The sequence below is a fragment of the Rhineura floridana genome, chromosome 1 (genome assembly GCF_030035675.1).
Source record: "Rhineura floridana isolate rRhiFlo1 chromosome 1, rRhiFlo1.hap2, whole genome shotgun sequence".
Classification (NCBI taxonomy): Eukaryota; Metazoa; Chordata; class Lepidosauria; order Squamata; family Rhineuridae; genus Rhineura; species Rhineura floridana.
In genome coordinates, this window is record NC_084480.1 from 18,035,981 (window position 1) to 18,063,023 (window position 27,043).

The following is a 27,043-nucleotide window of genomic DNA, read 5'->3' on the forward strand; positions in this document are numbered from 1 at the left end:
CAGTCAAGTACAAGAGAAATAACTGGGGACTCTCCAGACTGCTAGAAACAAGTCCAGAGAACAAGATTCAAGTGTGTTTTTTGGAGAAAGAGGTAGATAACTAAGGGCAAAGTTGAAAGTTAGTCAATGAGAGCTTGTAACAGGGATCAAGAAGGAGAGAGAGGAGTGGAGTTCATTGGAGCCCCAAGCCTGTCTTCTACTGGCCATGACTAACTAGTAAATAATAAATGCCCTGTTATATGAGCTTGAAGGACTCTCCAACTAGTGCTGGATGGATCTGACATGTGGACCCCCTTTCAACAACCTTGTTTGGACTTGAATTTTGAAGAACACTGTGGGCTGGAAAAATTGCTTGTTTACTGTTTTAGGCCTCTGTGCTATAAGAGAAGAATTTAGCTTCTAGCTTTTGGTCACTTTCAGCAAGCAAGTTGGATTGTTTGTTTGTTCTTTAACTATGGGACAAATCATCACCTCAATATGAAGTATTTCACACTTTAAACTGGTTGAAAGGCCACAGTCATTTTCCCTTTTTCATCTTTAGGTCCATCAAAGGCTGGTTGTGATTAAGTAGTCCTTGAGCAGCTTGGCTGTGTATTTTGTTCACTTTTGGCCCGACATAATCAGAAAAGATTTGGCAATTACTATAAAGCAAACCAGATCTAATCTCTCCCTTCGTGAGAGAACACAAACAATTTTAGATGCTTTTGAGATTATTCCAAAACTCCTGTTTGATGGCCCACTATGGAAATCTATTTGTCTTCTTCCAACTCTCTCTGTACTAGCCTAAATCTGCCAAAGGGGTAATGAACTTCTTATCTTTTGAATACCAGAGCTGGAATCAGCGTAATCATCCCTGTTGTGGTTCAGTCAGTGAACGAGGAGGCTCTGATATTTTCAAGAGATATGGCTCAACCATGTTTTCTTTCCATAATGGCATTATCAATCTTTTTTTTTTTTGGCTAGCAGTTAAGGGGTTTTAAAGAGCTGGTTTGCTTTCTTCAAACAGAATCTCCCCAATTGTCCCACAAGACCATTTTGCCAAAGACACATCCATCTGCCCTGTATGATGTCGGGTGTGGGGCAGTTAAAGATGTGGTGGAGCAAAAGGGGGGTTGCCAGCAACGTTGATCAGTGGCACCTCCAAAGCAAATGCACAGTGCTGTGTAAGCCCCAACAATCAGTTGACCATTGTGACTTGCATAGTGCTGTGAGTGGCACTTCACAAGCCCCAACAATCAACTGATCATCAGGACATGAATAGCACTGTGAGTGGCGCTTTGCAAGCCCAGTGAATCAGCTGATCATCAGGGCTTGCATAGCACTGTGCCTTTGCTTGCATGATTTGGTTTAAAACTCTGTGAGCAGAAATGGGTCACCTGATGTCACTGTGATGTCAAGTGATTGACAGCCGGATGGCCCTGCCCACTTGTCAAACTTGTCTCACTGGCAGATGAGTTCTCACCTCTCAATTAGATAATGATCAAAATGCCCCAGGGAGAAATATATATATCTGGAAGCACTGTAGTATATCATTGCATATAATGGCAAGGTTCCTAATTTGCCCCGTGAGGCCATTGTCCCCAAGGCTGACTGTCCTACATCATTTGACCAAAGGTCATCTTAGCCTTCATTGCAGGCTGCAAAATGTGTCTGCCCAGCCCTGAACATAAGGATCATGGGAAGAGGATTCTAACCTGCATGGATCAGCAACAAAGATATGTGTGTGTGTGTGTGTGTTATTTTTTTCCTTGCAAAATAGCTGTCATGTCTTCTAAACGTGTTCAGAGCAGGGGAGCAGGAGTTTCCTTACATTAATAATTGCATCGCCTCCAAATCTTTTGAAGCTGCATCACCCCCACACAGCCCAGAAGTAGGTTTTATAGAAATGTCATTAAAGCTGTTAACTGCAAGGAGACAGGAGGAGATGAAGCAGGAGGGGGAGGGAGAGAGAAATCACACACAAACAAAGCATGCTCTCTCTATTATCAGGAAACGCAAATGGCTTCATGAAAGGGTTGCACAGGCAGGGTTTTCAGTGTGGAGGATCAGGACAAGGACTGGCTGTTGAAAGGAAAAGTGAAGTGTAATATAAAAAAATGTGGAAGAAAAATATTGCCATATCTCATTATTAGGGCAAAGTGAGTAGGTGACAGAGGGGATGTCTGGAGATAGTGAACTTGCATCTCTTGAAGAAGGAGAAAAGATCTACATTCAGAGGAGTTGCCAGCTTGTGTTGATGCTGTTTGTCTGTCCCCAGACAAAAGTCCCTCAATGTCTGGGCATCATACTAGCAAATGAGCAGATTTCATCTATGTCCATTCCTTCAGTGCAGGGGTTAGGGAAACCTTTTCAGCCTGAAGGCTGCATTCCCTCGTGGGCAGCCTTCCAGGGGGAGCATGTCAGTGGTGGCCAGGGCCAGAAGCAATTCCAGGGGGTAGCAGAATGGATGTGGCTGTTATCTTTGCAGAGTAGCAATCATCCCAGCCATGCAAAAGCAGAGCTTGGAAAAGTTACTTTTTTGAACTACAGCTCCCATCAGCCCAATCCAGTGGCCATGCTGGTTGGGGCTAATGGGAGTTGTAGTTCAAAAAGTAACTTTTCCAAGCTCTGTGCAAAAGTCAGAGATTGCTACCCGCTCACCCATCTCTCTGTACTCCCAGAGACATTAGCCCAGTTCAAGGACACATTCTAAGAGGCAAAAGCACTCAAGGAGGGTGTAGAACAAGGCCAGGGAAGGGTGTGGCCTAGGGTGGGGGCATGGCCTGGGAAGAGTCCCTAGGGCCAAATAAAGAGGCCCAGTGGGCCGCATTTGGGTCCCAGATCTGAGGTCCCATACTCCACTTTACTGTTTTCTTGGTTCCCTCTGCTCCTCCTGAACTTCAGCTTCACCAGGAAAATTTCTAAAATTAATTAATCATGGGAGGGGCCACAGTGTGGTAAGACATATAGTTTGCATGAAGAAAGTATCATATCCAGTTTTTTTTAAAAAAAATGGATCTCACACAGAAGAAAGTGAAGTCTTTGAGAGGTGTCGCTGGTCAGAGGAGACTAAGCTAGCCTAGACAACCAATGCTCTGATATACTGTACAGCTTCACATGTGGTGGATGCTCAACATTTGAGTGCTCACAAATGAACCTTCATAGATCAAACTTTCATAGCTGTCAGAGCAGCATAACATTTAGCATCCATTGGACTGTGGAACAGTACAACCACTCCATAGAGGAAGTCCCACTTCTCAAATCCTTCCTCTTTTGAAGGATGGGATGGCTTCTTCTTTCTCTGTTGCCATTGATGAGCCAGAAATGGAAGCAAAACTTTCTCTAGTCCTTACATGAGACCTCATTGTCTGTGATGCTTGGACAGACACTCCTTTTTTGTCTAGGAGACTGCCCTAGGATCCTTGAACGATAGCATCCTGGGTCTCTCACCTGGCTTCCTCTGACTGCTGGGGCTCTCCAAAGCTGCTCCTGCTGCAGTAGCCACCTATTCCAAAAGACAGTTGGCCTGTCCCATGCAATCCTCTAAATATGACAACCAGGCCTGATAAGTATTCACCCCTCATTTCTGTTGGAAGTAAACAGTAGATATCATTCTGCATGTAAGTAAAGGGTTAATTCTATTAGCATTGAAGTCAGCTAGTCTAGAGGGGAACAGGTGGAGGTGGAGCTTGATCTTTAGTGAAGTAGCATGTGCTCTTACTGTTTGTATAGTTCTAAGGGAGTTCTTCCTCTGTATACTTTTGGTTGAAACTCTGCCCTGCCCAAGGCCTAAACTGAAAGACAAAACCTCTCTGTTCCTTTCTCCTTAAATTATATACTGTTTTTGTTTAGTTTGCTTAGTAGCTCTGTGAGGAAAATAGGGTGTCTCTGAACAATTTTCAGCACCTTTCACAAACTATGCTTCCCAGGATTCTTTGGGGGAAGCCATGACTGTTTAAAGTGGAATAAATGTCTGGTGTGGATGTGGCCAAGGACAGCTTTGGTTTAAATTGGGGTGGAAGGCTACATGTGTCTCCTGTAGAATGAAAAGGTGGGGGAAACTCCCCAAAATAATGATACTGTTAATGTTTTCCTTTTGGAAAGGGGCTTTCCTTCTGTCCAGTGCCCACCCACCCAATCTCCTTCTCCTCCTTCTCCCATCTCCCTTCTTCTCTCTTCCCTCCTCCCCCTCCTCCCACTTCCTGACCATCCCCCTCCCTCCCCCTCCTCCAGTCAGTTTTGCATATCCTAAGCATGATTACACAGGAGTAAATCCCATGGAACTCAATAAACATGCAAATGATAAAACCTGCCATGCCCTCCTCTCCTCCTATTCCCTCCCCTCTCCCTTCCTTCCCCTCCCTTTCCCCTTCTCCTTCTCCCCATTCCTCCCTCTTCCTCCTCTGCAGAGAGTTTCCCGTATCCTAAGCACGATTGCATGGAAGTAAATCCCACTGAACTCAATAAGCATGCAAATGATCAAACCTGCCCTCCTCCTCCCCTCCCCTCCCTCCCCTTCTCCCTGCCCTCCCTCCTCTCCCCTCCCCCTCCCCTGTGGTCAGTTTCCTCTATCCTAAGCATGATTGCATGGGAGTAAATCCCACTGAATTCAATAAGCATGCAAATAATCAAACCTGCCTTTCCCCTCCCTCTCCCCCTCTCCTCTCATCCTCTTTCTAACTCCCCCTTCCCTTCCCTCCTCCCTTCCTTCCCACCTTCCCCCTCCCCTTTCCCCTTCTTCTCTCCTTCTCCTTCTCCCCTCCCCTCCCCCTCTCCACTCTCCACTCCAGCCCTCCCTCCCTCACCCTTCTCCTCCTACCTTGTAGTCATTTTCACCTATCCTAAGCATGATTGTGCAGGAGTAAATCCCACTGAACTCAATAAGGATGCAAATAATCAAACCTGCCCTCCTCCTCCACTCCCCCTCCTGCCTGCTCCCTTCCCCCTCCTCCCCTCTGCCCTCCCTCTTCCCCTCCCCCTTCCCTCTGTCCTCCTTCTGCTTGCCCTCCTCCTCCCCTCACTACTCCATTGTCAGTTTCAAGTATCCTAAGCGTGTTTGCAGGGGAGTAAATTCCATTGAACTCAATAAGCATGCAAATGATCAATCCATTTTCAGCAAACTTGCACAGGATCCCGTTTCTTACCTTCCAGATTAAAAAGCAGAGAAATTCACTAATAGGCAAAAAAAATCCTTGCGGTTTAAGAACGTACCTATAGCCAACAGATATTTCTATTAAATTTTTAAAAGCAGGGAGATTGGGCATCTATAGTGAATGCTTCAGGGGAGCAGGAGACCTGACCTCCTCTCTGAGATATTGTACCACCCTACAAATTTGTAAAAATGCAAACACAATTTGGGTTGGTCTTTCACAGTCCAATCCATTTGCTCTGTAGCTTGGAGGAAGTTGGTAATGTGCTTCTGAGCATATGGTGAATGGTGACAACACCTGCAATCATGACTGCATCTCCAAAGATGGAGAATTACATTTTTGGAATGCTTGATGGTGTTCTTCTTACTTTGCTTATTTCTGGTACTATTGTTTCTACAGAGATCTAACCTAGAAAATTTTATTTTTCTCATTACTCATCCTAGAAATCTGATTAAATGTATTTTTAATAATTTCAAAGCGTTTTTAATAGCCAATGTCATAAGATGGTGAAGAAAGCCTTTTGTGTTGGAGGTTATATTCTAGTTCTCTTTTAGGTGTGTTAACAGCTGAATTAAACTGATTATAATATGTTGAATTAAACTGATTACAATATTGAACCTAGTTGTAGGGGGGGAAATCTTGACCTACCCAGGATGCATGTGTTCAGTCTGCTATGCTTAAACCACTCCACGTAAGGAAGGGTGGGCATTGTCAATTAAAACCATAGAGCAAATATAAATTTATTTATTTATTTATTAGATTTATATCCCTCACAGTTGGAGCCCAGGGTGGCAAACTGAGATGCTCCTCATGTCCATGGGAGACTATTCTGCAGAATAATCAGTGCCATTATTCCACAATTGTTTTTGGAGAGTTTTTTTAGTGTAAATTATGCAAAGTATTGCTGTACTTCACATATTCACAGAAGCAAAAGAAAATAACTTACCATAGGAAACTTCACTAAAATTGCAAAGTAATTCAAAAATATTTAAAGTGAGTATCCGAACTATATGCTGTCTGCATATTGTTGCTTCCTTCTTGCTAAAATAAGATCAGCACAGCACTTGTCTTGTTCCTATTATTCGGGCTGATTGCAGGTTAGATTCTCTGTAGAAGCAGTATTAACAAAGGAAAGAAGCAAAGTAAGAAGAACACTAACAAACATACAGAAATTTAATTCTCCATCTTTGGAGATGGCAGGGGTTGCCACCACTCACCATATGCTCAGAGGCACATGTTACCAAATTCTTCCAAGCTACGCAGGAAGTGGATTGGACTGTGAAAGACCAACCCAAATTGTGTTTGCATTTTGACAAATTTGTAGGGCAGTACAATATCTCAGAGAGGAGGCCAGGTCTCCCGCTCCCTTGGTGCATTCACTAGAGCTGCCTGATTTCCCTGCTATTTAAAGTTTGATAGAAATATCTGTTGGCTACAGGTACCTTCTTAAACCACAAGGGTTTTTCACCTATTAATGAATATAGCAACTGTAACAGTGCCCGTTCCACAGATCAAAGCACTTGAGTGGGCAAATATGTTGCTGTTATGTCCCTTCAAGTTCATTACAATTTATGGCGAGCCTATGATTCAGTGACCTCCAATAGCATCTGTTATAAACTACCCTGTTCAGATCTTGTAAGTTCAGGTCTGTGGCTTCCTCTATGGAATCAATCCATGTCTTTTTTGGCCTTCCTTTTTTTCTAATCCCTTCTGTTGTTCCCAGCATTATTGTCTTTAATTTGCTGGTTTAATTTGTTCTAACACCCACCTATTTGTCTTTTTTGTGGTCCATGGTATGCACAAAGCTCTCCTCCAACACCACATTTCAAATGAATTGATTTTTCTTTTATCCAAGTTTTTCATTGTCTAACTTTCACATCCATTCATAGAGATCAGGAATACCATGGTCTGAATGATCCTGACTTTAGTGTTCAGTGATACATCTATGCGTCTGAGGACCTTTCCTAGTTCTCTCATAGCTGCCCTCCCCAGTCCTAGCCTTCTCCTGATTTCTTGACTATTGTCTCCATTTTGATTAATGACTGTGCCAAGGTATTGATAATCCTTGACAAGATCAATGTCCTCATTGTCAACTTTAAAGTTACATAAATCTTCTCTTGTCATTACTTTAGTCTTTTTGGCGTTGAGCTGTAGTCCTGCTTTTGTGCTTTCCTGTTTAACTTTCAACAGCTTTGGCTTCAAATCATTACTGTTTTCTGCTAGTAGTCAGAGCTTGGAAAAGTTACTTTTTTGAACTACAACTCCCATCAGCTCCAGCCAGCATGGCAACTGGATTGGGCTGATGGGAGTGGTAGTTCAAAAAAATAACTTTGCCAAGCTCTGCTAGTAGTATGGTATTGTCTGAATATGTTAAATTATTGATATTTCTCCCTCCAATTTTCACACCTCCTTCTTCTTGGTCCAATCCTGCTTTCCGTATGATATGTTCTGCCTATAGATTAAACAAATAGGGTGATAAAATATGCCCCTGCTTCACACTCTTTCTGATTGGGAACCAATCAGTTACTCCATATCCTGTCCTTTCAGTAGCCTCTTGTCCAGAGTAAAGGTTGCGCATCAGGACAATCAGATGCTGTGGCACCCCCATTTTTTTAAAGCATTCCATAGTTTTTCATGATCTACATAATCAAAGGCTTTGCAGTAATCTATAAAGCACAGGGTGATTTTCTTCTGAAATTCCTTGCTCCGTTTCATTATCCAACGTATGTTTGCGATATGATCTCTGGTGCCTCTTCCCTTTCTAAATCCAGCTTGGACGTCCGGCATTTCTCGCTCCATAAGAGCCTTTGTTGTAGAATCCTGAGCATTAATTTACTTGCATGGGATATTAAGGCAATTGTTCGATAATTACTTCATTCTCTGGGATCCCCTTTCTTTGGAATTGGGATATATATTGAATGCTTCCAGTATGTGGGCCATTGTTTTGTTTTCCATATTTCTTGACAATTTTTTGTCAAAATTTGGACAGATTCAGTCTCAGTAACTTGTAGCAACTCTATTGGTATGCCATCTGTTCCTGGTGATTTGTTTCTTCCAAGTATTTTAAGAGCAGCTTTCACCTCACATTTTAAAATGTCTGGTTCTTAATCATACTGTTCTTCCATGAATGAATCTGTCATCCTGGCATCTCTTTTATAGAGTTCTTCAGTGTATTGCTTCCATCTTCCTTTTATTTCATCTCGGTCAGTCAGTGTGTTCCCCTACTCTTGGTTTAAATTTCCCTTTAATTTCTCTAACCTTTTGGAATAGGGCTCTTGTTCTACCCATTTTGTTGTCTTCTTCTATTTCTTTACAATAACTATTGTAATAGTTCTCTTTGTCCCTACGTACTAGTCACTGTGTTATTGCATTTAGGGTTCTGACAGTGTTTCTATCTCCTTTTGCTTTTGCTTTCCTTCTGTCTTTAACCATTTAAGAGTTTCTTTAGTCATCCATTGAGGTCTTTCTCTCTTTTTAACTAGAGGTACTGTCTTTTTGCATTCTTCCCTGATAATGTCTCTGACTTCACTCCATAGTTCTTCTGGTTCTCTGTCAACTATGTTTAAAGCCTCAAATCTGTTCCTTATTTCATCTTTATATTCTTCTGGGATGTTATTTAAATTGTATTTTGGCATTATGATTGCTTTGTTGTTCTTTAGCTTTACTCCAATTTTCAATATTACAAGTTCATGATCTGTACTGCAGTCTGCTCCTGCTTTCGCAGAAAGTATGGAACTTCTCCATCTTCTGCTTCCAATTATATAATCAATTTGATCCCTATATTGACCATCTGGTGATGTCCACGTGTACAGTAATCTTTTCAGTTGCTCAACAAATGTGTTTGCAAAAACAAATTATTGGCTTCACAGAATTCAATAAGTCTTTCTCCTGCTTCATTTCTGTCTCCTAAGTGCTATTTCCCCATATTTCCTAGTTCTTCTCTGTTCCCTACTTTTGCATTCCAGTCCCCCATGTTTATCAGCACATCTTGGTTTGGTGTGTGGTCAATTTCTTCCCATACTTCTGTGTAAAATCTCTCCAATTCTTCTTCTGCATTTGCCGTTGGAGTGTAGACTTGGATGATGGTTAGATTAGTAGGTTTCCCATTTAATCGCATTGATATCACTCGCTCAGACCTTGCATTGTAGCTCCTAATTGCTTTTCCTACATTACTTCTCATGATTAAAGCAACCCCATTTCTTCTTAATTCCTCATTTCCTGCATAAAATATTTTGTAGTTGCCTGATTGAAAATGTCCCATTCCTGTCCATTTTAATTCACTCACGCCAAGTATTGTACTGTTGATGTGTTCCATTTCCTGCTTGACAATTTCTAACTTTTCCTGGTTCATGCTTCTCACATTCCATGTTCCTGTTGTGTACATTGTACAACTTCAGACTCTCCTTTCGTATCTGTGCACATCAGCCTCTGGCTTCCATTCAGCTTTGACCCAGTTGCATCATTGGTCACAGCGCTACTTGTACTTGTCCGTTGTTCTTCCCCAGTAGCTCTCTGAGTGCCATCTGAGCTGGTGGTCTCATTTTCCAGCAGTATCTCTGTTCATAAGGTTTTCATGGTAAGAGGTATTCAGAGGTGGTTTACCATTGCCTTCCTCTGAGTTTGGATGCATCTTAGTTTGATGTCTCAGCTTTGACCATTCCACCTTAGGTGACCCTGCTAGGAGTCTAGCCTCTTGGTCTAGACTCCTGACGGCATCACTCTCAGCTTCTTTGACACTCTCAAACTCCCTTGCCACATTAAGGTGTGCATCCTGGTGGAGGGGGCACATACAGAGTAAGGCAATGCTACAACTAAACTGGTCCCCAACTTTTAAAAGCTTTATATACTAATAGTAACATCTTGAACTTGTCCCAGTAACAAAATGGCAGCCTCACACATGTGCAAAGTTCCCATCATTACCTACATGGAATGATGAATTTTGTTGTCAAAGGAGGTCATGGTTTCTTGCAGGTATCATGGCCATTGACAGTTAAGGAGAGCCAGTAGGGGTCTGTTGGCCAGTGCCGGTTCAAAAGCATTCTGTTGACCTAACAGGTTGGTATTGATTTGAGTTCATTCTTTGTCCACTAGCTACTGGTTTTACTGATCCTTCCCCCTCCCCTCACAAATATATTGACATTCATATTGATATTTTAAAGGAAATATTAATATTCTAAAAGGAAATACCTATAAAAGAAAGGAAATATCAATCAAAGTTTTGTTCTCAATATCAATTTTCAGAGGCAGGTGTTTTTTAAAAAAAAAATCAAATTTCAAAAATAGGTGCAGAAAATGTTTTGTTTTCATATGTTTTAAAGGATGTTTTGCTGTAATATATTTTATAGTCTGTTTTTATGATGTTTTAGAGGGTTTTTTAGTGCTTTTGTTTGTCGCCCTGGGCTCCTACTGGGAGGAAGGGCGGGACATAAATCTAATAAATTAAATAAATAAATAAAATAAACAAATAATAAAATTGCTGCATAGAAATACTATCCACAGTGATAGAGAATTAGTGAATTAATGGAAAAATCAGTACAAAATCCAAACTGGGTGGAATTCTAGCACATTCCTAGCCATAGCTCAGGGGAGGAGAGCTTGGCTTGTATGGAAAAGATCACAGGTTCAGTCCTTGGCATCTCCAGTTAAAAGGATCATAGATAGACAGGTCAAACAAATCCCTTCTTCAGACCTTGGAGAGGGGCTGCCAGTCATAGTAGACAACAAGATGGACCAGTGGTCCAACAATGGTAAAAGGCAGCTTTGTGCTGTCTGTTGCCCCTGAGGGCAGGACTAGAACCACACTAGAGTGTGATGGAGCTTCATAGCTGCCCTTCTGACGTTGGCATTGCTGCAGCTTACATAGAAGGTGCTGGGACTGGGCAGAAAGTTGGCCAGATTGGGGCTGTGTAGATGCACCAGCAAAGTCAATCTGGCATGCCCATTAGTGCATCCTTGCTCCATCCACCTCAGTATAGTCTGCACCGACTGTCAGCAGCTCTCCTGAGTTTTAGGCAGGGATCCTCTCCCAGCTCTCCTTGGAGACGCCAGGGATTGAACCTGGGACCTCCTGCTTGCAAGGCAGATGCTGTACCACTGAGCTACAGCCCTTGCCCCTTCCACACAGCCCCAGTGTCACCACCATCCTGCCCTACCCCAGCACCACCAAAATAAGCTGCAGTGACGCCAGTGTCAAAAGGGTGGCTCGGCCCCACCTTACCAGCTGTTACTGAGAAGAGGAACTTATAAGGAAGCAGATTTTGGCAAATATTAGGAGAAACTTCCTAGCAATAGGAGCTGTTTGACGGTGGGATAGAGGTCTCTCTTTCACTGGAGGTATTTAAGTAAAGGTTCATCCTGCACTGGGCAGGAGGCTGGTATAGATGGCCTTCAGGATCCCTTCAAACTATGTTTTCCTGGTATAGTCATATGTGCAGTTTGAAAAAAGAAGTCTTGACACAGCCCTCGGATCAAAAGGAGTATTTAAGGGAGGGAAAAGTCAACCTTAAATGTTAATTTTCAGTAAATTGTTATTTAATGGTAGGAATCTGTGGGGTTATTGAGGACGTTCTGCACGCTGAGGAGCAAGGCACATTAGTACAACTGTCTGTCTTGTAACAAAATAGAAAGCTTGGGGAGTTGAAGAGCCAACACTCTAACTGTATTGATTTCACAACTGAGTGTTAATATTAAATGCCTTTTAAAGTCCATTCATTTTTGGTTTTTTATGACTTGGGTCTGTCAGCTTTTCATTGATTTCTACTTTTTGCATTTAAAGGCTGCACAGGAGACAAAATTGGTAATGCAGACCTGGCTTTGTCTGTCTCTGTTGCTACAGAGGAAGTGGGAAGTTGTTTTGTTGTTGTTGTTACGTGCTTCCAAGTCGACTGCGACTTATGGCGACCCTATGAATCAACGACCTCCAAGAGCGTCTGTCATGAACCACCCTGTTCAGATCTTGTAAATATCCCCTATGGGAGTTCTGGTGGTTGACTCCTCACATGGATTTACATAGTTGTGTATTTGTTTAGAGTTAACAAAAAAGTGTAAAAATCTGATTCAAAGAAATCAGAAAAATATCCTAACGCTCCCTGTCCCTTTTCCAAAAGTCAGCCTGGAAAAGAACAGCCCTGCTTGATCAGCCCAAAGGCCCATCTAGTCCAGCAATTGGTCCTTCCAGTGTGGACAAGAAAGAGGAGTTGTAGTCCAGCAACATCTGGAGGGTACCACATTGGCTACCTTTGCTGTAAGGCACTATGAAGACTGATTGTGTAGCGGTGGTAAACAGTGATGATACTAATGATAATTTGAATCCAATTCTGCCCTTCCATTTGGAGAAGGGCTTTTGATCCTGTGGACTTCTTCACTAATGGAAGACCAAGGGAGATTTTCTTTTGTTTTGTTTACTGATTTCCCCTGCACGCACACACACACACACACACACACACAAACAAAAATCTGAAAATCTGCTTCTGAGGTTTGGAGGATCCTCAGGAGCTACAGAGGGGAGATGGAATCAATGAAAAAAAAACTCCTCTTCATTAACAGGGGCCTCTGCTAGAGCAAGGATGCTTGTATGAATGTTCCTTTCATTTGTGCAATGGCACCCTCGGATGCAAGCCAAAAACTCTAAATCACAACTAGGGATGGGATCCATTGGCCAGCGCTGTTCAAAAGCATTCTGTCGAACTAACAGGCTGGTATCGATTTGAGTTCATTCTTTGTCCTCAAGCTATTGCTTGTACTGTTCCCCCTCGGAAAAATATTGATATTAATACTGATATTTTAAAGGAAATGTCTATATTTTAAAGGAAATATGGATAAATGGAAGGAAATATAAATAAAAATACTGATATCAATATCAGCATTTTAAAGATTGATTTTTTTTAAAAAAAATCATTTTCTGAAAATAGTCACATAAACTCACTACATAAAAATCAAATCCTCAACCATAGTGAATAAGCAAATTAATGGAAAATTTGGTACCAAATTTGAATTGAAAGAATTTTAGCACATCTCTAATCAGAACTTTTCTTGTATATAACTATTTTTTTGTTTGTCTTCTTTTCAACACAGTACAAGTTCCAGGACCAGTAGAAAACCTGTGGGCTGTATCGACCTCACCTACCTCAATTCTTATTACGTGGGAACCCCCTGCCTATGCAAATGGTCCAGTCCAAGGTTATAGACTGTACTGTACAGAAGTCATTACTGGAAAAGAACAGGTGAGCAAATGAACAGGCTTACACATAGGTAAAAAAATGAAGGGGCGGGGGGAAATAGTTCATAATTCCATATGCCTAAATTTAGTATAGGATTTCATTTGAATTTCCAGTCCTCCTCGTAGAATCCATCTGCAATGGGAGAGATGATCAAAATCCTCACCACCTACGGTGAGGGTAGCCAACCTGGTGCCCTCTAGATGTCGTTGAGCTACAACTCTCATCATCCATTTGCCATGATGGCTGTGCTCTGTCACCATAGTCAATGTGCTTCTGAAAACCAGTTGCTGGTAGCTGCAGGAGGTCCTGCTTGTGGGCCTCCCATGGGCTACTGAGAGAACAGGATGCTGGACTAGATGGGCCACTGGCCTGATCTGGGAGGCTCTTCTTATGCTCTTATCCCTGCCCATTGACCATGCTGGTTGGCTGTAGCAATGGGAGTTGTGTCCCAAGACCTTTTGGAGGGCACCTTATTGGGTGCCTCTGATCTAGAGGCATACACTGCCCCAACACCTGGCACATTTGGGCAGCTGCCCTGGCTCCTGAGCCTTGGTTGTGCCTATTGCAGATGCCTGCCCTGGCCTCCTCTGGATCTAGCCAGCTTTTCAGTTTCCCATAATTTCCTCCAGAGCTTGGAAAAGTTACTTTTTTGAACTACAACTCCCATCAGCCCAATCCAGTGGCCATGCTGGCTGGGGCTCATGGGAGTTGTAGTTCAAAAAAAGTTAACTTTTCCAAGCTTTGATTCCCTCAACCTAACATTGTTTGGAGCACATTGTTTAACAGGTTTGCTAGTGAATGCCATCCAGCACTTTTGTACTATTGCCACTGCAGCCAGTGAGGATGACCAGGGCTACTGACAGAGGAGGGAGCCCACCAGACAACTTTATCCAGCCCTCCCTCAAACCCTGACCTAGACCTCAATATTATAACCCATAAAAACTGGCTTTTATGAAGGTTTTGTACAGTGTAATCAGAACATCTGCTCTGAATCCTGCTTGAAATTCACTGCAAACTCTGTTGAACATTAATTTAGGGGAAGGGACATAGCTCAGTAGTAGAGCATCTGATATGTAGGGGAAAGGTGGCAGATTCAATCCCCAGCATGTCCAGGTAGGGCTGGGAGAGAACCTTGCCTAAAACCCTGAAATGTTGCTGCCAGTCAGTGTAGACAGTTATGAGCTAGGTAGACCTAATGGTCTAACTCAATATAAGGCAGCTTCTGTATATAGTTTATCTTCCATCAGCTGGTGAAGCAAAGCTTTCACTTCAAAGCCCAGGGCCACTATGTCAGTTTCCTTGAACAGAGCCAAGCACCAGCTCAACTCCCACCACCAGGAAACATTGCTATAGGTTAAAAAGGATGAAGGGAGTGACTGACAGTGGTAATGGCAGGGACAGTAGCAAGTAGCAGCAGCAATGCTCTGATGGCAGCAGAGTCAGCAGGGCTGATGATGGGGCCTTCTGAGTCCCACGGCCCTTGGCAGGTGCCTGACAATGCCAACCCCTGACACTTATTCTGGACTTTAGAGTATGTGACTGTGAACAAGGCAGCATGTGGCTATAGCTTGGGCTTTTCAAGCATGATAATTGTGAATATGAAAACTGTAGGCATCGCTGGAGGCTTAGAACAAACTCTTACATGGTGAAATTCCTCCTTTGACCCCTAGAATTATTTTTATTTATTAAACAAGAGTTGTATGCCACACTTTGGGGAAAAAAAGACCTCTAAGATCAAAATATAGATACAGTCAACAGTTTTGAAAACAAATATGCATAATAAAATTGCATGTCTGAGTAGGTTTGCCTAAACAAACAATCTGATCTGTATAACAATTTTGTGCAGTAATTATTTTCACCATTTCCATTATGCCCAGAATATAGAAGTTGATGATCTATCATATAAGCTGGAAGGACTGAAGAAATTCACAGAATATACCCTACGATTTCTGGCTTACAATCGTTATGGGCCTGGCGTATCAACTGAAGACCTGACAGTCAGGACACTTTCGGATGGTAAGGCAGAGCAAATTATACAAGCCCACAGAAGATGGAGGGAGAATAGAGGGATTGCTATGTAGTCTTCTTCTTCTTCTAGCTGAGCACTGCCATTTAAGCATCAAATACTTGGTGGATTGGCCCACTGGCAAACATTTTCCTTATACAAAAACTGAGTGAAGCAGGGCCAGCCCCAGGCATGCTGGGGCCATTGGGCATCAGCCTGCCATGGGCCCCTCCGCTCCCCTTTCACGATCCGCGGAAGCAGCCATGGGAGGGATCGCAGGACAGCAGCTTTCAAGCCACCAGCCATCCCCTCACTTCACCTACCTTTCTCTCTGCTGTTTTTTGCGGCTGCATGCACTGCGCATGCAGGTTTGCCATCAATCAAGATGGCAGCCAAAGTTTCCCTAAGGGGCTGAAGCCTCTGCCGCCATCTTGGTTGATGGCAGCAATGCACGCGTGTAATATGCATGTGTGCCATCAACCAAGATGGTGGCAGAGGCTTCAGCCCCTTAGGGAAACCTCAGCCGCCATCCTGATTGATGGCAAACCGCAAAAAACAGCGGAGAGAAAGGTAGATGAACCGGGGGAATGGCAGGCGGCTCGGAGCTCCTGTCCTGCGATCCGCGGCTTGTGTCCTGCTTCCACGGATCGTGGAAGGGGAGCTAAGGGGCCCCTGTAGCTCCAGGGGCCCTCAGGCCAGTGCCCCAACTGGCCACCCTTTAGAACCGGCCCTGGAGTGAAGGATGGCAGGCTGGATCCATCACTGACTCAGTGGATGTACTTTGAAATGGCTGCAAGATGTAAGATGTAACCTCCAGAATATTCAGGGTTGGATATCTGGGTGGTATATAAGCATATAGGTATATATAAGCATAGGACCACAAAGAAGAGCATTCTAGGTTGACAGCCAGCAGGAATAAATAAGAATAGAATCAGCAAGGTCCCAAATCACTCAGCATTAAAGTAGCTCACTTAAAGCAACATAGCCAAAGGGGAATTTAAGTTGAGGTCATGAACAGCTATAGTCAAGAGTTAGAAAGACAATTGCTAGCATAAAAGAGGAGAGTTAACATCAATAGTATTGATTTTGCTAACATTTCTGACCACTAGCTCAGAATATAAAGTTTTAATATGATAAATAGGGATGGGGGAGAATTTTGTTTGGTTTGCATTTTAAAGCAAACCAATCTAATTCACACCTTCTGGACTAATACACGGACCAGAATGTATTTACCCTACTGATTTCACACCGCTCCAAATTTTAGTATGAAGTTCTCACTCAAAAAAAGTACCCAAATTGATATACAATATGTGTATTTTAGGATTTTAAATATTTTCTGAAATGTGTACATTGAGATAAAATATGTATTTGATATGATTTTTTGCACAAAATGACTTTTTTTAAAAAAAACTAAGTAAATCTTAATGTAGAAATAGAATGTGTGAATGAGCACATGCGAAATTGACACAGATGGGAAACTAGCTGGAAAAAAGCATGTTTCTCAAAGACTATGCATACTAATCAGAGAATATACATATTGTCTGGAGAATGTACACAATGCAGTTGAGAGATGCACATTCCCCAAAGCTTGTTGGGGATTATGCCTAATGGCTAGAGAATATATGAAATTCAGTTGTAATATGATCATTTCCCAAGGCCTGTTGGGGATTATGTATATTAACTGAGAAATGTGCACAATTCCCTCTTCATGGATAGATTATTATATGCACATTCCCCAGGCCTGGGGAATGTGCACAATGGCCAGTTGCTATACATAATTAACCACTCAACTTATATTCCTCTGTAACATGTATATTCAAGCATTCTCTGTCACATGTAATTGCTGGTCTGATTCCAAATTATTTATTTCTTATTTATTTATTGAGTTTATATCCCACACTTCCTCCTAGAAGGAGCCCATTGAATGTGGGATGGTGGTGGCAGAAAGACTTGAAATTCCCCTCCCTGCCCCTTTGATTGCCTTGCAATGGTAACCAGTGGTTATTACTACCAGGTCGCTTCACTCCAACACACTGCTGATTGTGTGAAATTGTCCTTAATTTCATAAGGCAACAAATAACCCTTACAAAGTTGAGGGGTTCAACCCTCTTTGCAGATGTTATTTTAAGCAGCAGTGTCTATTACCTTCATCTGTGATACTTCTTGGGAGAGCTGGTCTAGTCATTTCTGCCACTGACATTTCTCTAATATATTTTCGAGTGCCTCTTGCACCTGTCCCTCTAATTGAGATACCTTTTATAATACAAAACAGACCCTGGCAGAAGAAAGTACCTCATGCGTATAATTATGCAAACAAAACACACACATACACACAACTGAGTGAAAAATTAATATTGTACATAATTTATGGAGATTGAATTGAGACTCTGAAGAGCAGGGCAATGGCCCGAGCACTGAACTTTGGCTTTTCGAGAGAAAAACGGCGATTGATATTCATGCAGGAATTTAGAAAGTTTTCCTCAGAAAGTGTTTCTAAAAGTTTTACTTCTCCTTGAGCAGAAAAGGGTCCAGGGATGTGTGCTTTTAAAGAGCCTGAGGATTTGTCCAAACTTGAAAATGGCTTCCACTCAACATTAAGGTCTGCCAATGAGCTGGATAGCTGTAGTAACTCCTGATTAACACCAGCAGGCTGGACTGGAGCACATATTTTATTCTATTCAAGGCATTTATAATACTGCCCTTGATTATATCTATTCTGGAGCAGTTTCCAGTGCATTTTGCTTATTTATTTAAAAAACCTCCCAATAAACCAAGTCCTCCTACTGGTTCATATGAAGTCCAAACATAGAGTTAAAAGACTGAAAAGTTTTAAAAAACAGTGAATTTAGCCCCCCTGCCTAAAATCCAGCCCAAGTAATATAGCAACATTTTAAACCCAGCCCAAATCATCTGGTCAAAGGGCAAAACACACAACCGTCCCAAAAGGCCGGGGAAAATAAACGGTCTTCATCTGGTGTTGAATAGATCTTAATGTAGGTGCCACATGAGCCTAATTCAGGATGGGTTTCCGTAACTAGGGTGATGGTGCCAAAAACAGGTCATTTCTTAATAACCACCTGGTTCACCTCATTAGGCTGGGGTAGCTGGAGAGGTAAAACTGGAATAGGTCAAAGGTGCAGCTAATCAAGCATCCTCCTTTCCACAGTGGGTCAAGCAGATACTTCTGGGAAGCACATGAGCAGGACATGAAAGCAACAGCCCTGTTCCACTACTGTTTCCCAGCGATGGGTTTTCAGCGGCACACTGCCTTCAGCCATGGAGGTCCCATTCACTCATCATGAGTAATAGCCATTTAGTACAGGGGCGGGAACTTTTTTCAGCCAGAGGGCCTCATTCCTTTCTGTGCAACCTTCTGGAGGCCATATATGCCTGTGGTGGGGAAAAGTAGGCAGAGCAATAAATGGGATTTTGCCTTTGCACAGTAGGATGGTCCCCCCCCCAATACTTGCGCATCCTTCTCTGTTTCCCATCAAGTCATGCAAGAAGCATTATCAGAATTCAAGTTTACATTCCAGCTGGGCAAAAACGTTCATGGAGGATGCAAAATGGAGATGATGAGAGGTGTGGCTCAGGACGGTGTGTGGCCTTGGAAAAGCCCTGAGGGCCACATAAAGAGGCCTGGAGGGCCACATTTGGCACCTGGGCTGGAGTTTCCCCATCCCTGATTTAGGCTGCAATCCAATAATGTCAACCCTGAAGTAAGCTCCATTGGGTTCAATGGGACTTACTCTCAGGTAAGTGTATGTTGGACTGCAGCCTTAGACTCTTATCACGCCACAGTTTCTTTAATCCTTCTTGAAAATGATGGAAGCTAGTGGTCACCCCCACATCCTGCTGAAACAAATTCAGTCAACGGATTATGTATTATACGAAGTAGGTTTTCTGTTTGTCCTGAACCTAATGCACAAAATTTTGTTAGGTGACTTCAAGTTTTAGTATTACAAGAGAGGAAGAAAAACTTTTCTATCCCCTTTCTCTATACTACACATACTTATATAATTGGGGCGTGCATCAGTTCTGTGTGTACCCCAAATAACAAGATGAACTAGAGTGATTTGTGGTGGTTTTTCACATTAAGTGATTAGTTTACATTGTTAACAAAATTTATTTATTATTTTACCTATTGTTTTATTTATTAAATTTATATCTGACTCTTCCTCTCAGAAAAAGCCCAGGACGGCAAACAAAACCACTAAAAACACTCTGAAACTTCTTAAGACCTAAAGGCTTTAAACATATTAAAACATCTTTAAAAACATATTAAAACAAAATATCTTTTTTTAAAAAAAGCTTTAAAAACACTTAAAAAAGCAATTCCAGCACAGAGACAGACTGGGATAAAGTCTGTACTTAAAAGGCTTGTTAAAAGAGGAAGGTCTTCAGTAAGCATCAAAAGGATAGCAGAAATGGTGCCGGTCTCATATTTAAGGGGAGGGCATTCCAAAGGGTAGGTGATACTGCACTAAAGGTCCACTTCCTATGTTGTGCCAAACGGACCTCCTGATAAGATGGGATCTGTAGGAGGCCCTCAGGTGCAGAGTGCAGTAACTGAAAGTGTTAGAGCTAAAAAAATCACACAGTTCTCTGGGAAGAGGGGCCGACTGTTAAACCACTCTGGCCGCTGGAGCTCTGTCAGGGGAATAGGAGTCTACTAACCACTCTCAGCGCCCTTCACAAACTTCCAAGCCATGCCTGTTTAAAGTGGAATAATAGTGGAATAAATGTATGTTGTGAATATGGCCCTAGATGAACCAATGGTCTTAAGTCAGCTTCCTGAGCTCCTAAATTATAAGATTTTGATGAATTTGAGATAGCTGTATGCATTTGGGTGATGACTGCTAATGTTATTTTGAAAGGGCAGACAGTGGGATAGACACTTTAGTAGACAACTCCTCTGGAAATGCCAATTTTTTACACAGGAAGGACCATAGTGCAATGGTAGAGCACCTTCCTTGCATGCAGAAGGTCTCCGGTTCAATCCCCAGCATCTCCAAGTAGGGCTGGGAATGCCCCCTGACCCCTTTATGTTACAACCTGGAGAGCCAGTGCCAGGCAGAGTAGAGAAGATTGACCTAGATGGAGCGATGGACCAATGGACCATAAGGCAGCTTCTTTTGTTTCCATGTGTTTTTGAGAAATGAGCTCATATTTACAACGGGGTAAAGAGAAATTAAATGTTGAAATATGATTACAGATACAGTTACTGCTTTGGATTCCAACCATTGTATATGGTAGTCTGTTTCTTCCCCCCTCCCCCATTTTATTCTGGGCAGGTATCGCTGCACAGCATACCAGTTCTTGAATGGGTCAATCCTATTACCCTCACAGATCAATAAGGAAGAATTATCCAGTAACCTGAGAGCAAATCACATGGAATTACTGTTCCTCTCCCAGTTCCAGGAATTGTAAAACCAGATTGTGAGAAATAACTAGATCATGGAAAATATTAACAGTGCAAACCGCTTACCATGGTCATACATATACTGCCCTAATGTGATCAATCTGCCTTGTCCATGAAGACCGTTCCTGTCAATTACTTTATTGGTTTTACCCTAAATAGTCGTTCCAATGTTTTTACCTTGTAAACTCCCCCTTTAGGGTATTGCCTGCTTATTTCAAATAATAATAGGTCCACAGAGCTATTATTGGATGGAATTAACCAGGTAACGAAATGTCAATAGCCAGCCTGAGAGCACTAATTGCTTTTTAAAAAAATGTCACAATGTAATCAAGATCACATGTTCTGGGCTGTGTGCTATGGTTTTCTTAAGCCAGATTTTGGGTGCCGGTTAGCTGCTCAGTTTCCTGCTCAGGAAGTTGGCCTTAAAGGTCTGGACTGATATCTTCACTGGACAGAAGGTAGAAACCTTGGCTCATGTCACCTCTGCCCCAAATTTGTCCAAATTGACAGATGGACAAATCTGTCAATTTCTGTTCCTCTCCATTTTTCACTTTTCTAGTCTTAAGTTCCGTTCTCCACATTTCTGCATCAGTTTGCTAATAAAAAAAAAGAAGTCCACATGAAAATTTATCAGCATTTTAGTGCACATTTCTCCTCATATATACGTTTGTATGCAATTGTGCCTACTGTACACATTTTTGCAAAGCAATTTTTTATAATATGACACCTTTTTAAATGTTCTTTTAGCTAATATATGCATTATTGTACACATTGCTTCACTGGAGAACGGCTCTACGAAATTCAGAAAAGTGTGGATTTTGAAGGATGGCTGTGTTTTGGTTCGCATATTATTTTGGAAAGTGCAGATAAGATATGTTTGCCTTTAAATGTGAACTGTATCAGATTTCTCCTCCATTTCTAGCCTCAACCACATTTTTCCCGGCACCTGTACCACAAACGCTTCTCTCGGGTCTAAAAATACAATAACAAATAATCTGCTCCCTCCCATGACACCTAAAGTAGCTCCAATGGCAAAGAGATCTCCCTCTATGGACCTAATACCAGGGAGCCATAAGCCGTAAGGATGGGAGATAAAATATTTTGATTCTCATTTTAATGCAACCCTACCCAATTTGCACTTCATGAATCAATACACTAATTGATATACAGTTGTCTATTGAAATTTGCACTTCTTTGCATTTTGTGATGCAGTTTTCCAACCAAAATGGTGTACTTAAAATACATGTATTTTGGATAAGTGCTCTCAAAACACATGTATCAGTGAAAATAACATACAGAAATGCATTTTATAAGGAAAAACTGCATACAAAAATAGATATATTTGATAAATGGTCACAGAAATGCATATGGAATTTTGTGCAGACTTTTTTTGTGCAGAACTCTTAAGAAAATCAGTGTGGAAATGGAATGAACTGCAGGTTGGAAAAATTAGAAATGAAGAGAAACCAAGACAGACAGATTTGTCCATTCCCACCTAAGGTGTCATGTCTCCAGGCTCCTCCAAAATGGCACTGCCTGATATCTTTAATGAGAATATTCTCATGCAAAGCTGGTCACCTAAGGGTGAAAATACTTTCAGAATTTTCAGTGCTTGCCCCAAACTGTGCAAGGCAGCAAATTAAGCTACTTAAAATGTAAACGTGTTTGAGGTCAACTTTTGATGTTGGGACATTTTGTTTGAGAAAACCGGTACAACTTATTCATTGTTGTAACATCCTGATCACTTTGATCATTAATTAAACTCTTGAAGCTGGTAATATAACCAACAGCTTGATAATTCAGAATGAAACAGCTGATTTCATAATGTACACTTAAATCAGCTTTTGAGCTTTGCTTTCTCTGCATGATAAAAGTTAACAGCCTGCAGTTTGTATGACAGCAGTTCATGACTATTATAGCTCCCAAGAGGAAATCACAGACACATTATATTGTATTATAATATACCGTAGATTTATATCCTGCTTTTTTGACCTGATACCTCAACACAATTCACATTTATAAACTTCAACCAATACATTAAAAAACAACAAACTTAAAACAAATCTCAAAAACAGTTCAAATGGGACAGGAAGATGAACTTGAACCACATCCACACCATACATTTACAGCACACTTAAAGCACACGGCTTCTTCCAAAGAATCCTGGGAACTGTGGTTTGTTAAAGATGCTAGGAATCGTAGTGCTGTGAAGGGTAAATCATAGTTCCCAGGATTCTTTGCGGGAATCCATGTGGATATTATCTTTACTTGACTTTTTTTCTCTTCTGGAATGCTTTCTGCAGGGCAGGTATGTTTCATGATATAGTTCTCTGTGATAAACTTTTCGGTCCTTGGTAGACAATGGCATCTATAAGTGTCTGTCACAGGAAGAGTATGAATGCTGCTCCCCCTCAGTTGCTCTGGTAAGAACATGAAAAGAGAGCCCAACTGGATCAAACCAAAGGTCCCTCTAAACCAACATCTGGCATCCACCAGTGGCCAACCAGATGTCTATGGGAAGCCCACAAGCAGGGTCTGAAGTCCATAGCACTCTCTCACTGTTGTTCTCTAGCAACTTGTATCCATTGGCACTGGCATACTTCATTTGAATTTGGAATTCCATAAAATCATAATGACAGAGCTATAGAACAGCATGATCTTAGGAAGTTGCTCTATACTGACTCAGACCTTTGCCCATCTTTACGAAAGGGCTGTGGCTCAATAGAAGAGTATCTGGTCTTTTGTGCAGAAGGCCCCTGGTTCAATCCCTGGCATCTTCTGGTAGGACTGGGAAAGAATCCTATTTAAAATCCTGGAGAGCCACTGCCAGTCTGTGTAGACAATACTGAGCTAGATGGACCAATGGTCTGACACACTATAAGGAGCTTCCTGTGTTGCTATGCAGAATCATAGAATTGTAGATTTGGAAGAGGTCTATAAGGCCATGGAGTCCAGCCCCTTGCTCAATGAAGGAATCCAAAGCATACCCGACAAGTGGCTGCCTAGCTGCCTCTTGAATATCCCCATTTAGTATTGCCTACACCAATATGCTTTGACTTTGGGTCCCCAGATGTTATTGGACTTCAGCTCCCATCATCCCTGACTATAATCTAAATTGGAAGATGATGAGGGTTCTAATCCAAAAACATCTGGTGGCCCAAAGTTGAAGAAAAGTGGATTACACTAATTGGATGTGACTCCCCAGGTTTTCAGACAGGACTCTTTCCCAGCCTTTCATCAAGGTTCCAAGTATTGAGCCTGGGAGCTTTTGCATGGAAAACATGTGCTCTACCACTGAACTACAGTCCTTCCCTCTATGTGTGTGTGTGTTCATGTGTATGATGATGGGGTGGGAAGTAACCACATGGTCATCTCTCTTCCACATGATCTCACCATTCCAATTTTAGTGGAGCTAGAGCTGTCATGGCTCAATTAGTGTTGCGGGTAGCTATATCTAAATCCCCACTCAGAGTGTGTGGGTGTTTAGAAAGTGGGATTGCCTGGAGCCAGAGCCAGAGCTATACCTGGTGACTGAACTGAGGTGTAAGAATGGACAGATTAGTCTATTTCTGCCCCATATCAGTTCTGTGTGTGTTCATCCATAAACCAGTTACGTTCCATTTCTGCATTTCTCCAACTCTGCAAAACATTGATTAAACCATATCAAAATTCACCTCATTTTAAATAGTATTTTTCCAAAAATACACATTTTGGGAAACATTTATCCCATACTATAGATTTTGCATACATTGTTTTTAAGATATGTATATGAATCTTAATGCCATTTTTGAGCCATGAACTGTGCTGCAGAATTCCAAGGAAAACTTTGTTCCAATCCACATAATAGTTTGATAAGATCTAATTGGGTCTGTATGCTGAAAAATGTAGACTAAACAAAATTCCGCAAGCCTGGCCAACTGCCTGCTGATTCCAAAAGCCAATGTTTCACACCCCTATTCCTATGTGATCCCAAGGGTAGAGGATCCGTGCAGATCTCCATCCTGCCTTGTCATACTAGAATAGATTTCCAAAGCAGCCATCAACAGTCATAAAAAACAATCAATTAAAAGGTATAATGAAAATCAAGAAGCAGCAATAAAAAGCGTAGCTGTAAAATAATCAGCAGCCATAAAAACACTAATCAGTAATAAAACAGCAAGAGCACTGTTAAAATGTTGTCCATTAAAAGCTTGGAGTATAAAATTGTCTTCACCTGGCACCTAAAAGCTGACTAAGTAGGCACCAGCTGAGTGGCTCTGGGTGCAGATTCCCACAACTTCTTTATGTGTTGATATAATTATTTTGTGTTTATTAAAACCATTTCTAGACCACCCATCATCCTTACGAATGTCAAGAGCATGAATAAAATCAAACATGCCCTCAAAATGCAACACAATAAAATACACTTCACAAGCCATTGAGGTGGCACCGCTGAAAAGGCCCCATCTCCTTCTATTGCCTAACTCCAAAGGTGGGGGCACCAGGGCCACTAGTGGGGAAATAAGTTCATAGCCTAGCAAATTTCATTGCTATTGCAAATAGCTCCTGTATTTACAGCAGGAGCAAGTTTGCCTCATCCTCATTTAGAGGAAGCACACAAGACTTGCTCCCGAGATTTGGGATTTGATTGGCTTCTTTCTGACCAGCCTCGGGCCATGTTGTGCCACCCTATTTAAGGACAATGGCATCCTAGATTGACCTCTTTTAGCCAGCATAGCAGTGTAGGATTAACCAGCCGCTGAACAGGGATTTTTTGGGCATCCCTTGACTGGCCCATCGGGACATCTTTTTCACCTACTCTTTGCTGTTTTCCATTTGGGGTGTTGTTAATTAATTAGTTTCTGTTTGTCACAAGTGCTAGCATACAGCACAGGCTGGGAGAGAATAAGAACAAGCTTTGGTAAGCACATGGAGACATCCTTTGGGTAAAGACCATTCTACCACTCTGCCTCACATTGCCATCCATCTTGGTGGGTAGTTGTTGGTGGCGTGCTCCTGGGGCCCTGTAGGTTTCACCCTGCCTATCACTGACCAGCATTGGCATGGTGGCTTTATGGATGTCACCCCTCAACTCACCTTCATGGTGAGCTGAAAATGGACGTTTTGCATCTGTCATTTATGGGTGCTGAGCTGCAAGCCAGGATGGTGTCACCCAGATGATGAGTGGGAGGGGATCTCCCTCCTACCTTCTTGTTAAGATTATGGAATGCTCTCCCCGAGGTCTGCCCAGCACCCACCTTGTCATTGTTTTGGTCACAGGCAAATACGTTTTTGTTTTCCTGGGGATTAACCTAAAGCTTATGATGGCTGTTAGGTAAGCAGATGTTCTGGATTGCTGCAGATCCTCCGAGAATTCTGATATTGAAGCTGTGGTTTGTATTTACACCATAACCCTGTTTCATGCCTTCATTCCAATTGTGGGGGCAAAGTCTGTTTAAAAAAAAAGTTTAGTATAGGAATCAGTTGGTGACAATGGAAGAACCAACCACCCATCAATGCTTATTTATTCTCTATCACAAAAAAAGATTAAGCGATAAGTCAGCACTTAAATGGGAGCTGGATAATAATCTTACTGAAAGTGAGAAAAATGGGCAGATATGTCCAGTTTTCACCTCAGTGGGGGAGCTTTGAGTAGGGATGGGGTCCATTGGCTGGTGCCGGTTTGAAAGCATTCCACAAATCTAGTAGGCTGGTATCGATTTGATTCATTCTTTGTCTGCAATCCACTGCTTTTACCAATCCATTTTTCCCCTCAGAAAAAAATAGTGATATTAATGGTGATATTTGAAAGGAAATATTGATATTTTGAAAGGAAAATCAATAAACTGAAGGAAATATCAATAAAATATTGATATTAATATTGATATTTTACACACATATTTTTTGTAAAAAAAATCAATTTCTGAAAATAGCCATGGAAAATCACTACATAAAAATCCAATCCACAACAATAACAAATAAGTGAATTAATGGACAATTCAGTACCAAATCTGAATTGGGCAGGATTCTAGCACAACCCTAGCTTTGAGGCACCAGCCGTTTTCCCTACCCCCCACAATTGCTATATCCCATCATAAATGCAGGGAAAGTAAAGCAGATGGATATTTAGAAGCAGAGAAGTCATTGCTTTGACTCTAATGATAGTTTTCCCAGTTTCATCCATTCCTACCCACCCCCTTTATTTTTCAGTTCCAAGTGCTATGCCTCAGAATGTCTCCTTGGAGGTGGTGAACTCAAAGGTAAGTGAGGGCACAGCCCCCTTGTTTGA

At 41.9% G+C, this 27,043-nt stretch overlaps 1 protein-coding gene across 4 annotated transcripts in view; it reads left to right on the top strand.

Moving 5' to 3' along the window:
- Positions 1-27,043, top strand: part of DCC (DCC netrin 1 receptor) — an 882,319-nt gene that overhangs the window by 533,772 nt on the left and 321,504 nt on the right. For all 4 annotated transcript variants that reach the window (XM_061614640.1, XM_061614649.1, XM_061614658.1 and 1 more), the window contains 3 exons: positions 13,203-13,351; positions 15,226-15,364; positions 26,965-27,014. In XM_061614640.1, the coding sequence (XP_061470624.1) occupies positions 13,203-13,351; positions 15,226-15,364; positions 26,965-27,014 (338 nt within the window). The remainder of the gene's footprint in view (positions 1-13,202; positions 13,352-15,225; positions 15,365-26,964; positions 27,015-27,043) is intronic.